Source organism: Phyllobates terribilis, unplaced genomic scaffold (assembly GCF_046119375.1).
Source record: "Phyllobates terribilis strain yellow unplaced genomic scaffold, ASM4611937v1 Scaffold_36__1_contigs__length_13169755, whole genome shotgun sequence".
Taxonomy (NCBI): domain Eukaryota; kingdom Metazoa; phylum Chordata; class Amphibia; order Anura; family Dendrobatidae; genus Phyllobates; species Phyllobates terribilis.
In genome coordinates, this window is record NW_027362796.1 from 11,258,593 (window position 1) to 11,286,287 (window position 27,695).

The following is a 27,695-nucleotide window of genomic DNA, read 5'->3' on the forward strand; positions in this document are numbered from 1 at the left end:
CCCTGACTCCTCCCCTCCTGTGACCTCATCACAGCTCCTGTGCGCACAGAGCAGCCATATATGTGGTGGCTGTTCTGCAGGTGGAGGTATGTGGAGACCCCCCATTACTGGGCGCAGGGGGCATTAACCCCTTCAGCACGGAGACTCTTTTGGGGTCTTGTGTTGCCCCTTTATAAAAATCATAAGGTTTATGTTCTGTTTCCTGTAATAGATACATACGACCCAACTATGGAGACAGGAAGGTGGAAACGTATTGTTCTCATAGTACAGGACCCCTTTACTGCCCCACAGTGTAATGCCCACATTATGCCCCTTATGCAGGATGTGTGATGCCCCCACACAGTGTAATGCCCCCATTATGCCCCTTATGCAGGATGTATGATGCCCCCACAGTGTAATGCCCCCATTATGCCCCTTATGCAGGATGTATGATGCCCCCACACAGTGTAATGCCCCTTATGCAGGATGTATGATGCCCCCACAGTGTAATGCCCCCATTATGCCCCTTATGCAGGATGTATGATGCCCCCACAGTGTAATGCCCCCATTATGCCTCTTATGCAGTATGTATGATGCCCCATACAGTGTAATGCCCCCATTATGCCCCTTATGCAGGATGTATGATACCCCACACAGTGTAATGCCCCCATTATGCCCCTTATGCTGTATGTATGATGCCTCACACAGTGTAATGCCCCCATTATGCCCCTTATGCAGTATGTATGATGCCCCCACAGTGTAATGCCCCCATTATGCCCCTTATGCAGGATGTATGATGCCCCCCACAGTGTAATGCCCCCATTATGCCCCTTATGCAGTATGTATGATGCCCCCACAGTGTAATGGCCCCATTATGCCCCTTATGCAGGATGTATGATGCCCCCCACACAGTGTTATTCCCCTTATGCAGGATGTATAATGCCCCCATTATGCCCCTTATGTAGGATGTATGATGCCCCCACACAGTGAAATGCCTCCATTATGCCCCTTATGCAGGATGTATGATGCCCCCACACAGTGTAATGCCCCCATTATGCCCCTTATGCAGTATGTATGATGCCCCACACAGTGTAATGCCCCCATTATGCCCCTTATGCAGGATGTATGATGCCCCCACACAGTGTAATGGCCCCATTATGCCCCTTATGCAGTATGTATGATGCCCCCACACAGTGTAATGCCCCCATTATGCCCCTTATGCAGTATGTTTGATGCTCCCACACAGTGAAATGCCTCCATTATGCCCCTTATGCAGGATGTATGATGCCCCCACACAGTGTAATGCCCCCATTATGCCCCTTATGCAGTATGTATGATGCCCCACACAGTGTAATGCCCCCATTATGCCCCTTATGCAGGATGTATGATGCCCCCACACAGTGTAATGGCCCCATTATGCCCCTTATGCAGTATGTATGATGCCCCCACACAGTGTAATGCCCCCATTATGCCCCTTATGCAGTATGTTTGATGCTCCCACACAGTATAATGTTCCCACAGTACCACCATCCCCCCACACACAGTATAATCAGTTGCGAAACTAGGATCTGATGGGCGCCTGTGCAAATTTCGACTGACGCCCCCTATCTGGTTGAAAATATGTATGCCCCTTTTCCTGGGCCCTATCCAGGTATATGCCCCCCTTATTCTGTCGCTGTTCTTTAATGTATAGAAAAAAAATAACTATTATACTCACCAGATGCGAACTTAGAAGTCATGGGGCCCCATAGCAGAAGTATAATGCACTCTCCAGGTCCTCCATACAGTATAATGCACAACCTATAGTCATCCATATAGTATACCTCACCGTCCATAGTCCTCCATGTAGTATACTATACCATCCATAGTCCTCCATATGGTATACTGCACTCCCCATAGTCCTCCATATAGTATAATGCACTCCTCACAGTCCTCCATATAGTATACTGCACAGCCCATATTCCTCCATATAGTATAAGGCACTCCCCATAGTCCTCCATACAGTATATGGCACTCCCCATATCCCCATAGACCTCCATATGGTATAAGGCACTCCTCATAGTCCTCCAGATAGTATAAGGAACTCCCCATAGTCCTCCGTATAGTATAAGGCGCTCCCCATAGTCCTCCGTATAGTATAATGCACTCCTCATAGTCCTCCATATAGTATACTGCACAGCCCATAGTCCATATAGTATACTGCACAGCCCATAGTCCATATAGTATACTGCACAGCCCATAGTCCTCCATATAGTATAAGGCACTCCCCATAGTCCTCCATGTGGTATAAGGCACTCCCCATAGTCCTCCATGTGGTATAAGGCACTCCCCATAGTCCTCCATGTGGTATAAGGCACTCCCCATAGTCCTCCATGTGGTATAAGGCACTCCCCATAGTCCTCCGTATAGTATAAGGCACTCCCCATAGTCCTCCGTATAGTGTAAGGCACTCCCCATAGTCCTCCGTATAGTGTAAGGCACTCCCCATAGTCATCCGTATAGTATAGGGCACTCCCCATAGTCCTCCATATAGTACAAGGAACTCCCCATAGTCCTCCGTATAGTACAACCCCGGAGGATATTCATTCAGTTGTTTAATGTTGTTGAAAAAAAGTAGATCACAGACATGGCACAAAACTAAAGTCATTTCAAATGGCAACTTTAGGGCTTTAAGAAACACTAAAAGAAATCAAGATAAAAAATGTGGTACTCAGTAAGGGTAATTTTTTGCAGACCAAGCAAAGGGAAAAAATGATGGAATCACTCAATTCTGAGGAAAAAATGATGGAATCATGAAAAACAAACACACAAAAGAACACGCCAATACATCACTAGTATTTTGTTGCAGCACCTCTGGCTTTAATAACAGCTTGCAGTCTCTGAGGCATGGACTTAATGAGTGACAAACAGTACTCTTTATCAATCTGGCTCCAACTTTCTCTAATTGCTGTTGCCAGATCAGCTTTGCAGGTTGGAGCCTTCTCATGGACCATTTTCTTCAACTTCCACCAAAGATTTTCAATTGGATTGAGATCCGGACTATTTGCAGGCCATGACATTGACCTTATGTGTCTTCTTTCAAGGAATGTTTTCACAGTTTTTGCTCTATGGCAGGATGCATTTTCATCTTGAAAAATGATGTCATCATCCCCAAACATCCTTTCAATTGATGGGATAAGAAAACTGTCCAAAATATCAATGTAAACTTGGGCATTTATTGAAGATGTAATGACAGCCATCTCCCCTGTGCCTTTACCTGACATGCAGCCCCATATCATCAATGACTGTGGAAATTTGCATGTTCTCTTCATGCAGTCATCTTTATAAATCTCATTGGAACGGCACCAAACAAAAGTTCCAGCATCACCACCTTGCCCAATGCAGATTCGCGATTCATCACTGAATATGACTTTCATCCAGTCATCCACAGTCCATGATTGCTTTTCCTTAGCCCATTGTAACCTTGTTTTTTACTGTTTAGGTGTTAATGGTGGCTTATGTTTAGCTTTTCTATATATAAATCCCATTTCCTTTAGGCGGTTTCTTACAGTTCGGTCACAGACATTGACTCATTTCCTTATTTGTTTTGTTGTGCATTTCCTGTTTTGGAGACATATTGCTTTAAGTTTCCGGTCTTGACGCTTTGATGTCTTCCTTGGTCTACCAGTATGTTTGCCTTTAACAACCTTCCCATGTTGTTTGTATTTGGTCCAGATTTTAGACACAGCTGACTGTGAACAACCAACATCTTTTGCAACATTGAATGATGATTTACTTTCTTGTAAGAGTTTGATAATCCTCTCCTTTGTTTCAATTGACATCTCTCGTGTTGGAGCCATGATTCATGTCAGTCCACGTGGTGCAACAGCTCTCCAAGGTGTGATCACTCCTTTTTAGATGCAGACTAACGAGCAGATCTAATTTGATGCAGGTGTTAGTTTTGGAAATGAAAATTTACAGGGTGATTCCATAATTTTTTCCTCAGAATTGAGTGATTCTATATTTTTTTCCCTCTGCTTGGTTTGCATAAAATTACCCTTACTGAGTACCACATTTTTAATCTTGTTTTCTTTTAGTGTTTCGTAAAGCCCTAAAGTTGCTATTTGAAATGACTTTAGTTTTGTGCCATGTCTGTGATCTGCTTTTTTTCAACAACATTAAACAACCGAATGAATATCCTCCGAGCCCGGTGATTCCATAATTTTTGCCAGGGGTTGTATAATGCACTCCCCAAATTCCTACATATAGTATGTTTCTCCCCATAGTCCTCCGTATAGTATAAGGCACTCCCCATAGTCCTCCATATAGTATAATTCACAGCCCATAGTCATACATATAGTATAATGCACAGCCCATAGTCCTCCATAATGTATAATTCAAAACCCATTGTCATACCTGTAGTATAATGTACAGCCCATTGTCATGCATGTAATATAATGCACAGCCCATAGTCATACGTATAGTATAATGCACAGCCCATAGTCATACGTGTAGTATAATGCACAGCCCATAGTCATACATGTATTATAATGCACATAATACACATCCCATAATCATACATATAGTATAATGCACAGCCCATAGTCATCCATGTAGTATAATGCACAACCCATAGTCCGTACATGTAGTATAATGCACAGCCCATGGTCCTTACATGTAGTATAATACACAGCCCATAGTCCATACATGTAGTATAATGCACAGCCCATAGTCCGTACATGTAGTATAATGCACAGCCCGTAGTCCGTACATGTAGTATAATGCACAGCCCATAGTCCGTACATGTAGTATAATGCACAGCCCGTAGTCCGTACATGTAGTATAATGCACAGCCCATAGTCATCCATGTAGTATAATGCACAGCCCATAGTCATCCATGTAGTATAATGCACAGCCTATAGTCATACATGTAGTATAATGCACAGCCCATAGTCATACATATAGTATTATGGCCTAGGGTACCATGTACTCACTGATTTGAAAAACAACACATTATATTACCTTCACTCCGCCGCGCAGCGTATTTTTCTAGAGCTGGCAGCTGACTTCAGCATGCATGCAACAGGAGCGCATGATGTCACTTCCATTCGCCCCTAGTCAAGTGCCCGCCAAAGTCAGTGTTGATTGGTCAGCAGCGTGTATTGTGGCACACGGACCCGATGTGAGTGAAATACTAGGGATTAATGAGGATCTGGGGGGGCTGGGATATGCAAAGAAAGTAGGGAGCTGAGTAGGAGTAATAAATGTGCTAATAGTATTAAATGTCTGCTGGCAAATGCAAGAAGTCTTGCAAACAAAATGAATGAACTGGAAACTCTTTTATCAGTCACAGAATACAATGTGGTGGGCATTACGGAAACCTGGCTGGATGAAAGCCATGACTGGGTGACAAACATAGAGGAATATACTACATTTTGGGACATAGTCAGCAATGGTGTGATGCAGGGATCTGTGCTAGGACCGATTCTTTTTACCTCTTTATTATTGACCTTGGGAATGGGATTGTAAGTAAAGTGTCAGTCTTTGCTGACGACAACAAGCTATGTAGGATATTAAAATCTGATCTTGACATTACAATATTGCAAAACGGATAAGGTGACTAAAAGGGCAAACACTTGGCAGATGAGGTTTAATGTAGATAAATGTAGAGTAATGCACCTAGGACGGAGTAACCCCGTTGCTGCATATACTGTACACTAAATGGGAGTATGCTCACGACTACAGAACAGGAGAAGGACTTGGGTATTCTGGCTACAAATAAGCTGAGCAGCAATACTCAATGTCGAGAAGCAGCCGCAAAAGCAAACAAAATTTTAGGATGTATAAAAGATATAACTAAAATTGCGTGATCCCAATGTATGGGATTCAGTTTTGGGCTCCACATTTTAAAAAGGATATTCAGAAGTTAGAGTCAGTTAATAGGCGGGCAACTAGATTACAAGGGATGGAGGCCTCTCATATGATGAGATGTTGAAAAAGTTGAGCTTGTTTAGCTCAGAAAAACAACGCCTCAGATGGGATCTTATGTACATGTATAAATATATGTGTGGTCAGTACAAAGGACTACCACATCACCTATTCCTTCTAAAGACCATACTAAGGACCAGGGGGCACTCATTACGGGTGGAAGAAAGGCAATTTTGGCACCTAAACAGGAAAGGATTCTTTGCAGTCAGACTGTGGAATGCCCTACCACAAGAGGTAGTAATGACAGACACTATAACAGCTTCAAAAAAAGGGCTGGATGATTTGCTCGATACACATAACATTGTGGGTTACAGTTAAATTAGACAAAATGTACAATTGGGGGAGGAAGGTTGAACTTGGTGAACCTAGGTCTTTAGTCAGCCTACATTACTGTGTTACTATGTTGCTATGAATGTGAGTCTGAAGACACACATTTAGCTGAAACGGCTGGCGTTGTCTAGGCCCAGTCGTAGCTGTGACTGCGGTCATTAAGCTTCTAAATATAATGCTCCCACAGTACCTACAGCATATACAGTTACAAAAAAAACAAGAAAACTTACTACACCAAATCACAGAGACAATTCAGTTTAGCCGAAGGAGAGCACTTAATTTGGCCGTTTCGTGAACGGGGGTTCCTGCGTGAACGATATGTATCTCTCTACATGAACATATCCCACACATACACTCCCCCGTGATGACCTCACATGGGCCAGGTTGTGCGCTTGTCTCAGTCCTTCATGATTTTATGCAACCCCCAACTTATGTGATAATTCCACTCCGGATGATCGCAGAAGTTGTAGATTGATGCCATATTTTCCATCTGGATTTTATCTTTACTTAGAGACCAAACATGGCATAGCTGTTGTCAGTTATGTGGCCAGTGTGCATTTATGGCTCATTGGCAGGGGCTACAGTAATGAGAAAATATGTATCATTTCTCTGGCTATCTCCAGTGCTGAGCATGTATGTGTGAAGATATTCAAGGTAATCCCCTGTCAATCACTGTGTACTACGTGACGGTGATTACAGAGATCTCCATACACAGTATAATCTGACTCTTTTGAATACACTGCAGCTTGAAAAGGAGGGGGCTGAGAAGCGAGGAGTGAGATCTCCCACAGCAGCTGACAGCTACACAGGATGTCCCATCCCCCAAGCCATGAGGCAGGCTCTTTGTGTAAGATACTATAATTTAATGTTGAGTTATGGGAGAACGATATGTCCCAGTGATAAACAAACCAGATTTTTGGAAACTGGAAGGAAGGGAGAATCTCACCAGCCCTTTCTCCACCGCCCAGCTAGCAAGGATAGAGAGATATGCAGCACAGCCTTTCGGAAGCCCCCAGGGCCACTGTGTTTGGTCTCCACGTATAGCAGAGGCCTAGCTGGGTCCATTGACACCAGAACCGGTTCCCTGGGACTATCCAGTAAGGAGGTATAGCCCATTTTAGTTTTGGGAGTCTCTTAACTAAGAGAGACCAGGGGAGGAAATTTGGGCGCAGCCACAAGGCCGGATTGGGAGTGATCCAGAGGGGTTAAGTACTCCTGGAACCCTGACATCATCGTCTTTGTTCCTGGGGAGGTCGTGCCATCAAGACATGTGGGACAAGTCCATCAACCAAGTGAAGGCCTACAAACCTCTCCTGTGGCAGCCCTTCCCCAGAAAGACAGGTCATCCATCTAAACCAGTAACTGACTTGTAATAACTGCCTTATACCTTTTGCACCGATGCTTTTTTGCTTGTAACTCTGACCACTGTATATGTATAACCCTTATGTATATAGTGTATTGTTTAGTGTGCCCTTATGGCGATTAAATATATAACTTAATCTTGGGCTGTTCTTTTATCTCGACCCACGAAACTTACGCCTGTTGTTCGGTCCAACGAACAAGCTACTGGACTGGTTTCTAGCCCGATATAGTCTATTATATCAAATAGAAACTGATGGTAGCTCTCCCAGGCTGACTAGGCTCTGCTTCACTGGAGCTAGTGAGCGGAGCCTCTCAGCCTATCAGGGTTGTGGGCGAGTGTGGTGCCACATCAGTGACTGAGTGGACCACCTCTACCCACTCCCTGGTTCCTTCCTGTCCCGTGTGGACAGGGAGTGTCTGCGCAAAATGTACCAACCTGACCTTACACGTCCTTCGGGGGGGTGCGGAATGTCACGTAGGTGCAGAGGGCAGGTCCTTACCACGTGCTCCATCTGACATAACTGTGACGTCAGGTGGGAGGCGGGGTGTGAATCCATCACAAGAGGCGGCAACAGCGAGGTTCTGCGGATTCACCCCGTTGCCGCTTCTTCACATTATGTCTCATTAATATTGGATTCATATAAATTCCAATATTCTATATTTTCTTTCGGAGACATCCTGACTGCTGAACCTGTGCTGATGAAAGGAATGTGTATGCTGGGTGACCTTGGCTATTTCTAAAGAGTGTGAGATATTCCCTTTTATCCTTAAAATACCTTTTCCTGTCTGAACAAATAGTTTAATCTGCACTCTTTGTCTATGCACAATACACACCCTCATAGTCTTTCCCCTACAAGAAGAAGCTCTTGCATGTTAATTAATCTGATTCACTGTTCTGCAACATTCAATTTTTTACTGGTATTAGTTTCTTGTCTAAGTCTTAGAGACTGTCAGCTGTTTGTCTTACTAGAAAACCTTGTGCCTGCTTTAATCCTCTTACTTCACAAGGGGCGGCCTGCATGTTGATGAGGCTGGTTCACTTCACACTATAGGTAATTTGTTCAATCCTACATCTAAGAGTGTCAACTCAGATTGCAAATGACAGAGGGAAGGAGGGAGGGGGACAATTGACTTCAGAGATTTTTATTTTCTATGACATATCCAGAAAAAAAACAAACACTGTAACTGGAGACATTAGCATCAAGTCACTCCTTTATTGGTGTTCTTATTAACAAGCTTTTATAAATGAGATCTAATGTGATAAAAAGGTTACAGCCTGGGTAAGACAGAAAACTTTCATATAGATTACCAGTGATGATGTAATCAGTGAAGGACTCTGGCCAAATATGTTTCTAGAGCCATAGTAGAAGATGAAGATGTTATCCTAATCATGAAGTAGTTATTTCTTGGGTCATGTGTAATGAATAAAAACAAAAGGTGTTCACACCCCTATAGGGAAAACATATAGCTACTACCTAATTCCCCGAAGGTAAATGAACCCTAATTCAGGGATGTGTTGAAACATGACTTTTAGTTTTTCTTCTTAAAATAACTGTGATCAAAATTTTTTAAAAACACATCGGTGTGCCAGTGCCAGTCCTATACAATGTATGATCCACTGATCTATTCAGTAAGCAACGTGTTTAGATCATACCTAGCTATATATATCTGTTCATCATGACTGCAGTTCATGGCTTATTATTGAACTGAACTGAACCTATGTTGCTAATGCACTGACACCACCAATGCTGTTTAAGAGACAATCACATAGCCACCCCAAGGGCTTCCTCAGGTGGCTGGAGCTATAATGAATACAGAAATATGCTGCTGACCTTTTTAAAGCCTTTGGATATGCACCATAGGTCCACAAAGAACCAATAGACTTTCCAGCACAAATCAGCCAATCACATTCTGTATTTTTCGGACTATAAGACGCACTTTTCCTCCAAAATTTTGTAGGAAAGTGGGGGGTGTGTGTTATAGTCCGATATACATAAATACTGTGGATGTGGGTGGTGGGGGAAGCGACAGCGGCGGAGGAGCGGGGCACAGGAAATGAATATTCATCGGAGTGGGGAGTAGTGAATTTCATTTTCCTTCATAGCCGTCACACTGTGCCTGCAGTGCGGCTCCTGGTATGTATGGCACCTTCATCCCTCTTCCTGGTATGTATGGCACCCTTCATCCCTGTATGTGTGGCCCCCCTCATCCTGGTATGTTTGGCACCCCCTGATCCCCCTCACGCTGCACAGAAAAAAAATAACAATTAAACTCCCCTCCTCTCTCGTCCCGCTCTTTGCTGGAATAGTCACTGCTCCCCATGCCGGGACTGTGTGCGTGGGAAGCAGTGACCATTCATTCTCCCTAATAGCGCGTACACTGTATGCACAACGCGGCTCCTGCTGGGCTCGGCGGTCACCGTGCCTGCTATTAAAGTCCATGAATATCCATGGGCTTTAATAGTGGGCACGCTGACCACCGAGCGCATCAGGAGCCGCGCTGCGGCTACAGTGTGCGCGCTATTAAGGTGAGTGAATGATCACTGCTCCCCACGCACACAGTCCTGGTGTGGGGAGCAGTGACTATTCCGGCAGAGCATCTCGCTGCTTGAGGGCGCATGGCAGTTACGCCATGCGCGGCTCACACAGTGAGATCCCTGTCGGCAACAGAGCTGGACGCAGTGCTGGAGGAGAGAGGAGGTGAGTATGATTGTTTTTTTGTTTTTTTTGTGTAGCGTGACAAAGCGGGATGAAGGGGGCCGTACATACGTACATACCGGAATGAGGGGGGCCATACATACCGGGATGAAGGGGGCCATACATACCGGGATAAAGGGGGCCATACATACAGGGATGAAGAAGGCCATACATACAGGGATGAGGGGGGCCATACATACAGGGATGAAGGGGGCCATACATACAGGGACCAGGATGAGGGGGGCCACACATACAGGGATGAAGGGTGCCATACATACCAGGAAGAGGGATGAAGGTGCCATACATACCAGGATGGGTGTGAGGGGGGCCATACATACCAGGAAGAGGAATGAAGGTGCCATACATACTAGGATGGGTGTGAGGGGGACCATACATACCAGGATGAAGGGTGACATACATACCAGGAAGAGGGATGAGGGGTGCCATGCATACCAGGATGGTGGATTGGGGTGCCATGCATATCAGGATGCAGATGGGGGCCATGTATACCAGGATGGGGGATATTAACAGAATTGGGGGACATTACTCCTATAACAGTGTCAGCAGCAGACCCCCTCCCCCTTAACAGTGGATCATGATCACATTTTTTGCTTATAAATTTTTTTTTTATTTTCCTCCTCTAAAACCTAGGTGCGTCTTATGGTCCTAAAAATACGGTATATATCGCATATGCTTAGCAAATCTCATAACTGATACAATGACCAATCGTGACAGTTATGTATTACTTTCCCAAGATGCCTCATCTCAGAGAGCCTATGATTCACCACCGCATCAGATGCCAAGGGGGGACCAACCTATATCCTAGGACCTGATAGGTGTTCCCGTGTCCACTTGCAGCGTCGATAGCCCGTGTACGCTGATGTCAGGTTATTTACCTTTTTCCCTATTGGATAACAGAGCCAGCCACTCATCGCATGCCATGTCTCGCCCTCTGATAGGTGAGTGTCAAATGACATCGCTCTCCATGGGTAATGGAGCCGGCCACTCATCGCATGCCACGTCTCGCTCCCTGATAGGTGCGCGTCAGATGACATCACTCTCCATGCGGTGACATCACCAGACATGCGCACTCACCAAAATTCCAAACTCAGGACACATTGTGTTTCAATAACAAACTGCGCATGTCCTCAAATCTCTTAAAGAGACATGATCCACATATGCAGAAAAGGAGAGATAGACAAATAATCATCATCTCTCCCTATCAGCGTTATTCATTACTCAAATCGAATGTCTGTGAACTATATAGAATAGTTGCAGGGACACAATATTTATATAAATATGAATAAATTCTCTATGCTAATCTCATTAATTACTCAGATCAATTTCATATAAGCCATAAATTAATCAGTTGAAATTGTCTAAATCCTACTATTTACATAAAAAAATTAATTGCTGGTTTACTCTCAAAAGGTTGTAACACTAACCATCAGACATATTTCCATATATCCTAATAAGTCTTGTTATCACAAAAACTTATATATAATTAACTCAATAAATTAATCATCTACTAGTATGTTGTTATTCAACATTCATAGTGTAAATAGGCATAATTCATTCATGTCACTCATATAAATGCTCCTATAGGAAAGCACTATAGCTAAATAAATCCTTCATTAAGCCCCATAGGACTACGTGAATTAAGCTTATAGATCCATCTAGCTTTTTCCCTCAAACATAATTGGTCAAGGTTACCTTTCCTAGGGCCAAGGGTCATTTTACAAATGCCCCAAAATAGCAGTTCCAGGGGTTTTTCTGCATGTAAACCTCTCATATGCTTTGAGAGAACCGTATCTGCACCAGTATTAATAGAGCTAAGATGGTTAGATATTCTCCTCCTAACCTCCTGGATGGTCTTCCCTACATACAATTTAGGGCAGGGACATTTCACTACATAAATTATCCCCTTAGATCTGCAATTAATTTGGTCCCTAACGAAATACTCATGTCCATCAGTTGGATTCGTAAAAGTCGTAACCCGAGTCATATATTTACTAAAGGAGCAGCCCCTACAAGGATCGGAGCCTCCATGATGTTTCGCTTGCCAACTCAGAATACTGCCTGCTCCTCCTAAAATTTCTGTAATTGAGGAAATCCCTCAAATTTTTCCCTATATGGAAGGTAATTTCCGGATGTCCACCAACAATCGCCCTCAAATCGGCATCAGCTGAGAATATAGGCCATTACTTCCGCATGATGTTATACACTGTGCTTGTCTGATCATCATAGTTTCCTATATGTCAGACTCTATTATTCTCTGGTGCATTCCTCTTGGGGCATAGCAGCGAATCCCTATTAGTTGTCTTAGCCCTATTAAAGACTTTGTATAGCACCTGTTTCGGATATCCCCTTGCTGTAAATCTTGAGAATAGATTCCTACTCTCTTGGATAAAAGTATCCTCATCCAAACAATTATGTCTCGCACGCAGGTATTGACCTACCGGTATACCTGCTCTCAACACCCTGGGGTGCCAGCTATCCCAATGAAGGAGATTGTTGGTGGGGGTCGGCTTACGAAATATGTCCATATGAATATTACAGTTCCCATCAATTTGGTTTGTCAGGTCAAGGAAATTGATCCTCTTAAAACCGATTTCATGGGTAAAGAACATTCCAATCCGATTCTTATTCAAAATAGATACAAAATCCCAAAAAAATCTGTCACCATCCCACAAAATCAAAACGTCAATGAACTTACCCCAAAATAAAATGTGACTAGTATGAAAACTGAAATCCTCATTGAAAACGTGTTGGTCCTCCCACCACCCCAAAAATAAATTTGCAAAGGTTGGGACACATGTTCCCATTGCGGTCCCTTTCTTTTGATAGTAGTAAAATATATCATCAAAGGTGAAAAAATAATGCGTAAGTACGAATCCTAAGAGTGACAAAACAAGAGTTATGTGATAAGAATTGTCTACTCTTCATATTTAAAAAAATACGCAATTGTCCCAATGCCCAGCTCATGGTTGGTATTACTGTAGAGGGCCTCCACGTCCAGACTAGTCAGAATGATGGTATCAGATACAGTAATATCACTTAGTTTAGAGACTAGATCTTTTGTGTCACTTATAAATGAGGGTAATGCATGAACAAATGGTGTTAAAATTTCGTCAAGATATGTACTCGCGCTCTCTGTCAAGTGGACTTCAAGCACTTCATGCTTCCCTCTGCCGAGAAGCTTTTTGGAGAAAGAAATTTCATTCTCCAGCAGGACCTGGCACCTGTCCACACTGCCAAAAGTACCAATACCTGGTTTAAAAACAACATCATCACTGTGCTTGATTGGCCAGCAAACTCACCTGACCTTAACCCCATAGAGAATCTATGGGGTATTGGGAAGAGAAAGATGAGAGACACCAGACCCAACAATGCAGATGCGCTGAACGCTGCTATCAAAGCAACTTGGGCTTCCATAACACCTCAGCAGTGCCACAGTCTGATCGCCTCCATGCCACGCCGCATTGATGCAGTAATTGATGCAAAAGGAGCCCCAACCAAGTATTGAGTACATTTACTGAACATGCATTTCAGTAGGCCAACATTTCGTGCTGACTTTGGTCTTGATAAAACAAAGGACCTACACCAGCAGATGACATGGCTTCCCAAAACATCACTGATTGTGGAAACTTCACACTAGACCTCAAGCAGCTTGGATTGTGTGCCTCTCCATTCTTCCTCCAGATTCTGGGGCCTTGATTTGCAAATGAAATGCAAAATTTACTTTCATCTGAAAACAACACCTTGGACCACTGAGCATCAGTCCAGGTCTTTTTCTCCTTGGCCCAGGTAAGACGCTTCAGGCGTTGTCTATTGGTCTTGAGTGGCTTGAGACAAGAAATGCGACACTTGTAGCCCATGTCCTGGATACGTCTGTGTGGTGGCTCTTGAAGCAATGAATCCAGCAGCAGTCCACTCCTTGTGAATCTCCCCCAAATTTTTGAATGGCCTTTTCTTAACAATTCTTTCAACCGGTTATCCCGGTTGCTTGTGCACCTTTTTCTATCACACTTTTTTCTTCCACTCAACTTTCCATTAATATACAACCCCTGGCAAAAATTATGGAATCACCGGGCTCGGAGGATGTTCATTCAGTTGTCTAATGTTGTTGAAAAAAAAGCAGATCACAGACATGGCACAAAACTAAAGTCATTTCAAATGGCAACTTTAGGGCTTTAAGAAACACTAAAAGAACACTCCAATACATCACTAGTATTTTGTTGCACCACCTCTGGCTTTAATAACAGCTTGCAGTCTCTGAGGCATGCACTTAATGAGTGACAAACAGTACTCATTAGGGTAGGGTCTGAGCACATTGCTTACTGAATAGTTCAGTGGATCATACATTGTATAGGACTGGCACTGGCACACTGATGTGTTTTTATCAAATTTTGATCAGTTATTTTAAGAAGAAAAAATAAAAGTCATGTTTTAACACATCCCTGAATCATTTACCTTTGGGTAATTAGGTAGTAGCTACGTGTAATGAATATCTCCTTAAGTATTGCTAATGCCGATTCCAGTGCCAGTAAATGAGACAAGAATTAGCGTTATGGAAGATGAGTCTATGAGAAAAGTGTTCAGCTGCAGACTCCAAGGAAGAAACTGCTTGTTGTCTGTGGCCTAAAATATATAGGTTTTATTAGTAGATGACAGGGAAAAAAGTAGAATGTTGTAAACTAATAAAAATACCATGGTTGCTTGGGTCCTCCTCCAGTCTCTTCATTTCCTGGTCAATCCCAACGTACTTGTGATTCCTACAGCTAATCAGTTGCCAAAGCAGTGGCCAACTTAGCCAATGATTGGGAGCATGGAGGAGATGTCCTTTTCTGCAATTCAACTTATGTTCCAATCCATACAAGACTAGAGAATATAACATCTACACGTTCTATCTCCTGATATATTTCCCCTTATTGTCTCCAGTAATTGTATTATTACACAGAATTCTTTATGATGTTCCATCACTTTCCTATTTAGGACATCTTCTATATTAAGAGAATTTTTCTGAATCACCTATCAAGGATGGATATTGACAGAGACAAGATGGCGGAGAGGATATTACACCTCACCCTAGAGATCCTCTTCCGGCTTACTGGAGAGGTGAGAGATTCTGATGACGTCACATTACATCATTCTTATCTATGGGAATAACAGATGGACAGAACTGGAGAGGTGAGGACTCTGGAAATGTCTGTAGTGAGATTTATTATTGTGTCTCTCCATAACCAGGATTACACAGTAGTGAAGAAGACCTCTAGTGAGCGCTGCCAGGCCCCTGTGTCTGAGGGATGGGGAAGACCCCTGAGCCCAATCACGGGACCTCCACCTCACCCCCTGATACATGAGGACATCAATGACCAGAAGATCCTAGATCTCACCTACAAGATGATTGAGCTGCTGACTGGAGAGGTGACACTTCTGGGAATGCTGGGACATTATTAGTAATTATATGAAGGGATCGGGGGGATGACGATATCATTGTATGTGTCAGGTTCCTATAAGGTGTCAGGATGTTGCTGTCTATTTCTCCATGGAGGAGTGGGAGCATTTAGAAGGACACAAAGATCTGTACAAGGACATCATGGAGGTTCCCCAGCCCCTCACATCACCAGGTAATAGACAGGACTAAATACACACTGCCTATAATTATCTGTATGTAAAGAATGAATTCAGTCCCTGTATGTGTTTCCTCCAGATCTATCCAGTAAGAGGACAACATCAGAAAGATGTCCCCGTCCTCTTCTTCCACAGGACTGTAAGCAAGAAGATCCCAATGTTCCACAGGATCATCAGGTAGATGGAGAGAAGGTGTCATGAGATCTCCCCTATGCTTGTGCTCAGTCTTGTTTTATCCACCAGTATTATATCTTTTATATTTGTGTAATGAGATCGGTGGAGATGGCAGGATTAGAGCTGATCATAGATGTGACTTCTCCATCTGTCTGTGACTTTTACATTATTTGTTTCAGGGTGAAGATCTGACCCATATTAATACTACAGAGACATATGTGAGGGATGATGAGCAGTGTAAAGAGGAGATTCCTACATATGACTACCCAGGTGAGTAGTAACCACTAAATACAGAAAAATCACAGATTCTTCTCAGTCACTGGCTGTGGCTGCTTTATCAGTCGGATAGTCCAATCATATCTCAATCGTGTGATCACCATTTTGCCGCTAGACTACAACATTCGCCTCCAAATGAAAAATTGTTCTAATTACTTGGTGAAATTGTGAAAGCCCTTTTCTATAGATCTTACAACCTGAAGGATCCACCTACCCCCTGGGTTTAGAAGACGCTGACCGTTACCTGCCCAGATCTGTGAACTACAAAGCCAAATGACAGCGTACGTAGAATGTGCTGACAAGTGAGAAAATCACTTGAAGAAAAATATTATGATGAGCCTGTAAGAGAAAGCGGAGGGTAATGATGCTGTTGGCTTCCTAGATCCCTGATATCTTATTGGATGAATCTCCCTTCTCTCCCTTCTGTGCTGCTGAATGTGCTCATATGGTCCCTACAAGACCAGGTCCAGTCTTTCTGGCCAAACTTCACTTTTATGATCGACAACATTAAATGTGCAGTGAGGGCCAAGTGTGAATTTCTGTACAATAACAACAGAGTTTCCCTTTATCCTGAGTTTACAATTTCTATTGCAAACCAACTAACTTCAAACAGGATTGTGATAAACTATACAAAAAACATTACACCTGTGCCATGATATATCTCTAAGCTGTGCGTGGCTGATGGCTGTAATATACATTTATTCACGCCTGCAGGAGATGTGTTGGCTCCAGCCCTGGTTTCATGGATTCACTCCACGTCATAAATTCCATTATGTTTTTAATCCTCAGGAATTCAGATTACTGCACAATCTCTCCTGAAATGGGGGCGCTAATACTTTCTCTACTCTTCTGGTCAGGACTCCCAGTAACGCCAATGGTCCACCATAAATGAATCCAACTCCGGTTTAGTGTTGGAGTTCTCCCCTCATACATAGGATGTAACATTTTTTTATTCATGTCTTTTTTATCCCTGGTTCCTTTTGTTTGATAGTTTAAAGTGGGATCGGCCGGCCTCACTTAATGTTTAACTCCCTGATAGTCTTTCATAAAAGATCTCCATTACCTCTTCCAAATGCCCGAGTTCTGAATTTAAGACACCTCATCTCTGCACTATCATAACAAGTTCTCTTTAAATGTCTAACATTTCTTCTTGAAACTCCATGTGACAGAAAATATTGTCTCTTACGATAGTTTAGATTCCTAAGAGCCGCCGAGCCCCATACTCTAATTACCAGAGAGGTTTCACCACTAGTTACTCATTTTTACTGATGAAGACTGTTGAGTTTGATCATTTCAGTTGACGTGTCATTATTAGTGTTAAGCGAGCATGCTTGTTTAACCCTTTAAACGAGCACGCTTGGGTGCTCGGTGAGTATTTTCGTCGTGCTCGGCGTCTATGTTTGAATCGCCACGGCTGCATGTCTTGAGGCTGTTAGACAGCTGTGACACTTGCAGGGATTTCCTGTTTGTTAGACAGCTGTGACACACACAGGGATTGCCTAACAGCCGTGACACATGCAGCTCAAACATAGATGCCGAGCATGCTGCAAATACTCAGAGAGCACCTGAGCACGTGCTTGTTTAAAGGGGTAAATGAGGATGCTCGCTCAACACTAGTCATTATCTATGGTCACATTTTTTGACTACAGTAGTTAGTGTCCAAAATAATTTGATTTAACCACTTCCCGCAGACAGTTTTATGTTGCTAATCAGGCTCCATTTTTCAAATCTGACGTGTGTCACTTTGTGGTGATAACTTTGGAATTCTTTACAATGGATAATAGGAAACAAATGGACCTTAAAAATTATTTTCCAACTTCTCTTGAAACCGACAATACCCTATATACGGTCGTACACTACTATCTGGGCACATGGCAGGTTAAGAAGTGGAGGAGAGCCATTTAGCTGCTTGAATGCAGATCTTGCTGGAATAGATTGCAGACATAATGTATTGGGGACACTGTTCATGGTCACCTGACAGCTCAGAAAAATGGCTACCACGAACAGGGTTGGTGCTATCTACTCCCGTTTTTCAGATCCCAGGGATTGCTTGGCTCAACATTCTTTAACCCCCTTACATGGATCTGGACTTACAAAGAGACCCCTAGGCTTGGGCCACGGTATTACCTGCTATTCTGTGTTGTGAGATGGCAAGAAGAATAGTCAGGTTGCCGGGTCAGAACCATGAGGGCAGAGAAAAATCAGAAAACACGAGTATTCAGTAAATGGGCCGAGGTCACAACCGGAAACAAATACACAAGATGGGAGATGAGCACAGGGGACAGAACCAGAGGAGAACAAGGCTGTATCTGGCAGCTTCCGGCAATATACTCCGAACTTTAGTAGGGTGTGGTGCTTTCCAGTTGGCTGAAGCACGGAGCGAGATGTGCCCTTAGTCATAGGATATCCTATAACTAAGGGCCCATCTCGGTGCCAGAAACACATAAGGAAGTTTGATTTTAACTCGGTTTTAATGATGCACTAATAAAGAATCAATTTTTACCTGGATGGTGATGCTGAATTACGTTCCTCCTCCCTCCTACCTTGATTCAGACATAAGCACTGACCTAAAAAGGTGCAGGGACATGTGACATAAATAATTTTTAATGTTTTGACCCTGCCAGAATCTTATTTATAATGTCGCTGTGAAAAAAGAGAAAAAATCTATAAATGTCAAAACACGCATACATATTTACTTATATACCGAAGTTATATACATAAGGCTTTCACATGTTCATCATAAATGTGCGACAGTTACAAGTACAATCTTCAGCAGCTTCTAGGACATCCGTCCTGCAGGTAAGTATTGCTGATATTCTGGGCGCATGGTTAGTCATTGGTAAAAAATGGGACAATGGAAGCAAAAAGATTAATGATTAAGTGGAGGAGCAATGGAGCCGGAGGAGGACCAAGGAGTAGAATGATAGAGCTTAGATGGTAAAGAAGTTAGGTATCAGGGCAGTGACATAAGGAAAATGGGTCACCAAATAGATGAGTATAAAGGCATGTTAGGTATAGGGCAGAGACATATGAGGAATAGTGTTGAGAGAATCTGTTTGACATTTCAAATTTGTGTTCGTGTGCGGGGTTCCGAATTGTTCTCGCCAAAAAATCGGCTCCACCCATGAACATCCCTGATTTTCCACGCTGTCACGCAGATGACAGCTGCGTGACAGCGTGGCAAATTAGGGATGTTCATGGGCGGAGCCGATTTTTTGGCGAGAATAATTCGCAAACACGAATTTGAAATGCCGAACAAATTCGCTTAACACTAATGAGGAATATAGGTCCCCACTTAGATAAGTAATAAAGCTTTTTAAGTAACAGTTAGAGACATATAGGGAGTACAGGTGCCCAAACAGATCAGTATAGAGGCATGTTGTATGATCTTGCCTGGTGGCTTGCTTGACTGCACAAAGTATGCTGGGTGGGTACCTTTAATGGAGCTGTGAACAGCTCGTGCATCTGTCTCTGGTTGAGAATGAAGGGTTTATGTATGTTTCCGCCATTACCACCGGACCGGAAGTGCGTGTGCTCAAACCCGCCCCCCAGAAGTTGCGTCAAGGGCGGGTGATGTGGCAGGGAGAGTGGGTCTGTTGGGGAGGGCCCGTCCCCCATAGGGCCATGTCACATGTGTAGCGTAACCATGGCGACAGATGAAACCCGCGCATGAGCTCTAGGTTATATGCAATAGTTATTTTATGTTGTCATCACGGTGCATCGATGAGGGGCAAAAGGGAGGTTGATCTGGGTGGGAGAATAAAACGACTTGTGCTGGTTGGATCAAATGGTGCCCGGGATTAAAGCAGTAATGGAAGGGGGTGTAAGGAATGTATGGAGTCCTGTATTAAACTATAGAGTGTGAGGCCATGTTTTTTTTGTATGTAATTAGGTTTGCAAGAATAATACATGGGAGTTGTGTGTAAGAGGGTGAGGAGAAGGTGAGGAAGGGAAGGGGTGGAGAAGGAAATCAGTGGGGGGGGGAGGTGAGAGGGGAAGGGGGTTTGAGGAACTCACCTGGCGAGAAGGAATAGGAGTAGGTTGTAGAGCTGATCTAGTGTGTTTTGAAAAAAGATTAATCAGGTTAGCCAATCTATTTCACAGTTGAGTCCCTGTGTCAGTGTCTGGAGGGTGTGTATCCAGAACCACTCCTGTTGTTTAAGGTGTTTGATATGGTTACCATCTCGTCTGGGTACTTTTTCAATCACCTGGAACCTGAGTTGTGATACTGTATGCCTGGCGCTGGAGAAATGATGGGATAGTGGTAACCAAGTTTTGCCGCAACGAATCGTGGAATTATGGCTGGCAATGTGGTCCCTGATGTGTTAAGTAGTTTCCCCTACGTATAGTAGACAACATTTGATTACATACAGTACAGACCAAAAGTTTGGACACACCTTCTCATTTAAAGATTTTTCTGTATTTTCATGACTATGAAAATTGTACATTCACACTGAAGGCATCAAAACTATGAATTAACACATGTGGAATTATATACTTAACAAAAAAGTGTGAAACAACTGAAAATATGTCTTATATTGTAGGTTCTTCAAAGTAGCCACCTTTTGCTTTGATGACTGCTTTGCATACTCTTGGCATTCTCTTGATGAGCTTCAAGAGGTAGTCACCGGAAATGGTCTTCCAACAATCTTGAAGGAGTACCCAGAGATGCTTAGCACTTGTTGGCCCTTTTGCCTTCACTCTGCGGTCCAGCTCACCCCAAACCATCTCGATTGGGTTCAGGTCTGGTGACTGTGGAGGCCAGGTCATCTGGTGTAGCACCCCATCACTCTCCTTCTTGGTCAAATAGCCCTTACACAGCCTGGAGGTGTGTTTGGGGTCATTGACCTGTTGAAAATAAATAATGGTCCAACTAAATGCAAACCGGATGGAATAGCATGCCGCTGCAAGATGCTGTGGTAGCCATGCTGGTTCAGTATGCCTTCAATTTTGAATAAATCCCCAACAGTGTCACCAGCAAAGCACCCCCACACCATCAAACCTCCTCCTCCATGCTTCACGGTGGGAACCAGGCATGTAGAGTCCATCCATTCACCTTTTCTGCGTCGCACAAAGACACGGTGGTTGGAACCAAAGATCTCAAATTTGGACTCATCAGACCAAAGCACAGATTTCCACTGGTCTAATGTCCATTCCTTGTGTTCTTTAGCCCCAAAAAGTCTCTTCTGCTTGTTGCCTGTCCTTAGCAGTGGTTTCCTAGCAGCTATTTTACCATGAAGGCCTGCTGCACAAAGTCTCCTCTTAACAGTTGTTGTAGAGATGTGTCTGCTGCTAGAACTCTGTGTGGCATTGACCTGGTCTCTAATCTGAGCTGCTGTTAACCTGCGATTTCTGAGGCTGGTGACTTGGATAAACTTATCCTCAGAAGCAGAGGTGACTCTTGGTTTTCCTTTCCTGGGGCAGTCCTCATGTGAGCCAGTTTCTTTGAAGGTTTTTGAAGCTCCACTTGGGGACACTTTCAAAGTTTGCCCAATTTTTCACACTGACTGACCTTAATTTCTTAAAGTAATGATGGCCACTCGTTTTTCTTTACTTAGCTGCTTTTTTCTTGCCATAATACAAATTCTAACAGTCTATTCAGTATGATTATCAGCTGTGTATCCACCTGACTTCTGCACAACACAACTGATGGTCCCAACCCTATTTAAAAGGCAAGAAATCCCACTTATTAAACCTGACAGGGCACACCTGTGAAGTGAAAACCATTTCCGGTGACTACCTCTTGAAGCTCATCAAGAGAATGCCAAGAGTATGCAAAGCAGTCATCAAAGCAAAAGGTGGCTACTTTGAAGAACCAAGAATATAAGACATATTTTCAGTTGTTTCACACTTTTTTGTTAAGTATATAATTCCACATGTGTTAATTCATAGTTTTGATGCCTTCAGTGTGAATGTACAATTTTCAAAGTCATGAAAATACAGAAAAATCTTTAAATGAGAAGGTGTGTCCAAACTTTTGGTCTGTACTGTATACCACCACGTTAGATTCTCTGCAGAATGAATGAGGACAGACATGGTGAAAGAAGTAGACATCGCAGGAGTAGATCTCAGAGGAAATGGGACACACGCCCTAATATGACAAAATGGCAGAAAACCAGAGTAGTAGAAATTCCCATAAGGTGACTCCATTTTGGATTTTATAACCCTCAGTGAAATAATCTATAGGAGTAGTGACTATTTTGACTCCACAGCCACTTTCCGGAAATTAGCACACAGTGGATGTTGGAACGTGAAAATTGAAAATATACTATTTTATTGCCCAACACATACCAGATTGTGCTCCAGGAGACACAGACATCATAAATGAAGTGGGTTCTTCTCACTATAGTAATGCCAAATACATGGATGCTATGTGGTTTGGGCACACTGCAAGGCTCAGAAGCAAGGGGGAGATCTGACTTTGGGAGAGTGGATATTGCTGGATTGGTTTATGGAAGCCATGTTGCTTTTCAAGAGCCTCTCAGACCAGTGCCGTAACTATAAACTTCGGGGCCCCAGGGCAAAACTTCATTGTGGGGTCCCTCAACATTTCAATCACTAGAGGTTGTGCGTAACGTGGTGAAGCCTGCTACGCATTGCTGTATACAGCACACAGGCTTCACCACGTTCCGCAAGACCTTTAATAGATTTTGTTGTTTATGATGCAAGTTTTAGAAGTTAAATATTCAGTGAATATGTTTGGAAAATTAATAAGGTGAATAATTCCAAATATTGCACAATTTTAAAATAACTGTATATGTTTATTAAATAGCAGGGCTTCTCACATCTGTCACAGAGATATGTGTCTGCTGAGACTGTCTCCTCTCAATGATGCTGAGAGTTTGTTACAGTCAGTGTGCACTGTGCCGGCCTCGCCAACTCTCTGTGATCTCCAGACTAACATATTGTTACAAATCTTGTGCTATGAGACTTTCCAGGCCAGTGCAGGTTTCCATTCATTGACAGCTGGCAGAGCTCCTGGAAATTATTGAAATGATAGTCTCTCCTGTCCTCCGGGTGACATTGTCTGACAGGAATATAGGAGCTGGGTATTTTATGAGAAATTAAAGTATTAAAATACAATTTTTTACCATCAGTTTGGGGCCCCTTGGGTGGTTGGGGCCCCGGGGCAGTGCCCCGGCTGTAGTTACGGCCCTGTCTGAGACCCTAATAATGTGGAAACTTCTTTTTTTCCTTTGACAGATGATGGATCGGAGTAGGGACTTGTTTTTTGTGAGATGAGTAGAAGATTCTATTGGTGTTATTTTCACCTACATAACATTGTTTGGTGGCTTTATATTCCATATTTGGGAGGCAGAATTAACAGACAGTTGAACACCACGGTCTACTGGTTCATCCTATGAGGTTTTCTATTAGACTGTGAACTGTCATTGTCTTGGTGAATCATTCAATGTTTTTACATAACTTGCCATTCCTACAGACACTTTAAGTAGATATGTTCAAAAATATAAAATTCAAGGATATTTTATTCAAAAATAGTAATTTGTTTTATTTTTCGCAGATGACAGTACCCAGAGATCAGAGGGACAGCTGACATCTTCAATTTTTAAATCAGATGATCTTGAGATCCCACATAATACAACTGAAGTGAATGCCATTACTCCAGATATACCATCATCCTTTCACACAAAAGATTTGTCATTTGATTCTTTAAAACAGGTCCTGTCTTCTGATTTATTACTGACTACTAAGGAAAATCATAGCCACAAAAGAGGCATTAAGAAACAAACTGCTCCTAAAGCAAAGAAGCCATTATCAGAATATGGAAATAGTCATCAAAAAATGTATACAGCAGGGAATAGATTTTTTTGTTTCAAGCATGGGAAATGTTTTAACCAAAAATCCAATCTTGTTAGTCACCAGAGAAGTCACATAGCGGAGAAACCATTTTTATGTTCAGAGTGTCAGAAATGTTTTACAGAGAAATCCACTCTTATTTCACATCAGCGAATTCACACAGGGGAGAAGCCATTTTCATGTTCAGAATGTGGGAAATGTTTTACAGAGAAATCAAGCCTTACCAAACATCAGAAGACTCACACAGGGGAGAAGCCTTATTCCTGTTCAGAATGTGGAAAATGTTTTGCAAGGAAATCAAATCTTATAGCACATCAGAGAACTCACACAGGGGAGAAGCCATTTTCATGTTCAGAATGTAGAAAATGTTTTACAGAGAAATCAAGTCTTGTCAAACATCAGAGAACTCACACAGGGGAGAAGCCTTTTTCATGTTCAGAATGTGGGAAATGTTTTACAAAGAAATCAAGTCTTACCAAACATCAGATAACTCACACAGGGGAGAAGCCTTTTTCATGTTCAGAATGTGGGAAATATTTTCAAAAGAAGTCAAATCTTATCAAACATCAGAGAGCTCACACAGGGGAGAAGCCTTTTTCATGTTCAGAATGTGGGAAATGTTTTACAGAGAAATCAAGTCTTATCAAACATCAGAGAACTCACACAGGGGAGAAGCCTTTTTCATGTTCAGAATGTGGGAAATATTTTACAGAGAAATCAAGTCTTACCAAACATCAGATAACTCACACAGGGGAGAAGCCTTTTTCATGTTCAGAATGTGGGAAATATTTTGCAAAGAAGTCAAATCTTATCAGACATCAGAGAACTCACACAGGGGAGAAGCCTTTTTCATGTTCAGAATGTGGGAAATATTTTGCAAAGAAGTCAAATCTTATCAAACATCAGAGAACTCACACAGGGGAAAAGCCTTTTTCATGTTCAGAATGTGGGAAATGTTTTGTAGATAAATCAACTCTTGTTAGTCACCAGAGAACTCACACTGGGGAGAAGCCATTTTCATGTTCAGAATGTGGAAAATGTTTTGTGAAGAAAATATCTCTTCTCAGTCACCAGAGAACCCACACAGGGGAGAAGCCTTTTTCCTGTTAAGAATGTGGGAAATCTTATACAAGGAAAACGAGTCTTATCGCACATCAGAAAACGTACACAGGGGAGAAGCCATTTTCATGTTCAGAATGTGGGAAATGTTTTGCAAAGAAATCAAATCTTATCAGACATCAGAAAACTCACATCAGGGAGAAGCCTTTTTCATGTTCAGAATGTGGAAAATGTTTTTACCATGAATAGGATGTTGTTATACACTAAAGAAGCCACAAAGGGGAGAAGCCATTTTCTTGTTTAAAATGCGGGAAATGTTTTACAGAGAAATCAAATTTTATCAGACATCAGAGAACTCACATAGGGGATAAGCCTTCTTCATGTTCAGAATGTGGGAAATGTTTTAACCAGAAAGTTCATCTTGATAGCCACCAGAGAACCCACACGGGAAAACGTCGCAACTACACCCAACTGGTCTCTGTATAGACTAAAAAGGCCCTAGCTGCACAACTTAAAACACCACCTCGGATCTAACTCTGTAATAGGCCGCTGAGGGGTTTCTTGTACCTTCTGAGGAATCAGAGGAGAGGTCGCAACACATTGTCAACAAGGGGAAAGGAAAGGGAGAAGTAAGATACAAAAACCATGGGTGAGAAACTAAGATACATTCATATAGGGCAAAGAAGGCAAGCTAAGGAGAATCAAAAATAAAAGGAACAAGTATAACCTCCCAGAAGCCTAACTGGTAGAAGGAAAAGCTGCTGGGAGGGAAAGCAAACAGATGGGGAGGATAGTTTCACCTTTGATGAAACTTACAAAAATCATCCTCACCCACAATTACTGTGAATTTGATAACCACACATATCTACATGAGACTGGTACAGATATAGGAAGTAAAATGGCTTAACAGTATGCAAATTTTCATGGTCAAGCTTGAAAGTGACTTCATGTCCTCACATCACATCAGGCCTCTGGCCTACTACCGTTACATTGACGATAGTTTAATCATCTGGACAGAGTCTGAGCAACAGCTAAAGATGTTCCTTGATCTGATTTAATCAATTTCATCCCACCGTCAACTTAACACTCAACTACTCCTGTACTGAAATTAACTTTTTGGACACCATCATTAAGTTGCAGAACAATGAAATAGAGACGTCCGTGTACCAGAAGCCAATTGACCTTCCAACATACCTTAAATGGGTCAGTTTCCATCCAAAACACACAATCTCCACTGTCTACAGCCAAGCCATTAGAAAAAATCGGATATGTTCCAATACTATGGACAGAGACAAATACCTTGGTGGCCTCTGAAACACCTTTTTGAAGCAGGGCTACCATCAAACAACAATTGAAAACCAGATTGCAAAAGCCATCAGACTATCAATCATGTCCTACATTTCAAAACTAAACAAGAGAGCAACCGGGTGCCTCTCGTAGTCACTTACAATCCAAATCTGGAGGTGTTAATGGTAGCTGCACGGAAATTACAACTATTATTACAAAAAGATGCCTGATTACAATCTATATTTTGAGACCTCCCACTTCTGTGATTTAGGTAGCCACCAAGTCTAAGAAGCTTCATTGTCAGAAGCTCCCTGTCCTCTCCAACAGCTTCAGGTACCTTTCCCTGCAGCCAGAAAAAATGTAAAACCTGTCCATTTATAATGAACACAGACAAGATGAAGATACACAACTCACATCAGGAGACAACCACAAGATCCCAGGTACTTTCAGCTGCATCATATCTAATGTAGTGTACTTAATTATATGTTCCAAATGTTCAATTGGGGGTCTGCATGTAGGGAAAACAGGGCAAAAACTTAGAACAAGGATGAATTCTCATCGCCACACAATAAAAGAAAAAAGAACAGATCTACCTATGGCCAAACATTTTTGTATCCTTGATAACCGCATCATGGACATGAAATTACTTGTATTAAAATGTAACTTCAAATCTCAGAAAGACAAAAAAAATTTGGGAGTACAAGCTTATGACAATCTTTGACACACTCACAGAGCAGCAATGAATGTATCGTATGGATTTATGTCTTTCTACATCAACTAAGGAATGTGCTCCTCAGACCATTTTGGGAGTTTTACAATCATGGACCAGACCTCAATCACAGGACAGTAAAACTTTCACACTCCTTATCTATGAACTGTTCCAATATTTACAGCCACAACGACTTCTCCCTCTTCAATACTGATCGTTCTTCTTCACGTCACTTGTCTTATCTATTGCATTATTCCTGTGCCCTGCTGCGTATAAATATGTGACTCTTCAGATTGTGTTATAGTATGCCTGATGAAGAGATCTGAGTAGTCTCGAAAGCTTGAAATTTGTTACCATCTTTTCAGTTAGCCATTAAAGGGTATCAACCCCTGAGGACTCTCAAA

General features: G+C 42.5%; 1 protein-coding gene across 1 annotated transcript; it reads left to right on the plus strand.

The window, feature by feature from the left end:
* LOC141182838 (uncharacterized) lies at nucleotides 1–27,695 on the plus strand. Its single transcript, XM_073660970.1, has 7 exons — nucleotides 1–86; nucleotides 15,330–15,452; nucleotides 15,582–15,761; nucleotides 15,844–15,964; nucleotides 16,048–16,145; nucleotides 16,322–16,412; nucleotides 23,941–27,695. Exons 2-7 carry the CDS (start codon nucleotides 15,375–15,377, stop codon nucleotides 25,344–25,346), a joined length of 1,974 nt encoding a protein of 657 aa, XP_073517071.1. The 5' UTR covers nucleotides 1–86; nucleotides 15,330–15,374; the 3' UTR covers nucleotides 25,347–27,695.

Excerpts from the sequence above, each read along its gene's own strand:
- LOC141182838 (XM_073660970.1), top strand. The coding sequence starts at position 15,375 with ATGGATATTGACAGAGACAAGATGGCGGAGAGGATATTACACCTCACC. Across the intron at positions 15,762-15,843 it reads TTGAGCTGCTGACTGGAGAG|GTTCCTATAAGGTGTCAGGA; the intron begins GTGACACTTCTG and ends TGTATGTGTCAG. Across the intron at positions 15,965-16,047 it reads CCAGCCCCTCACATCACCAG|ATCTATCCAGTAAGAGGACA; the intron begins GTAATAGACAGG and ends TGTTTCCTCCAG.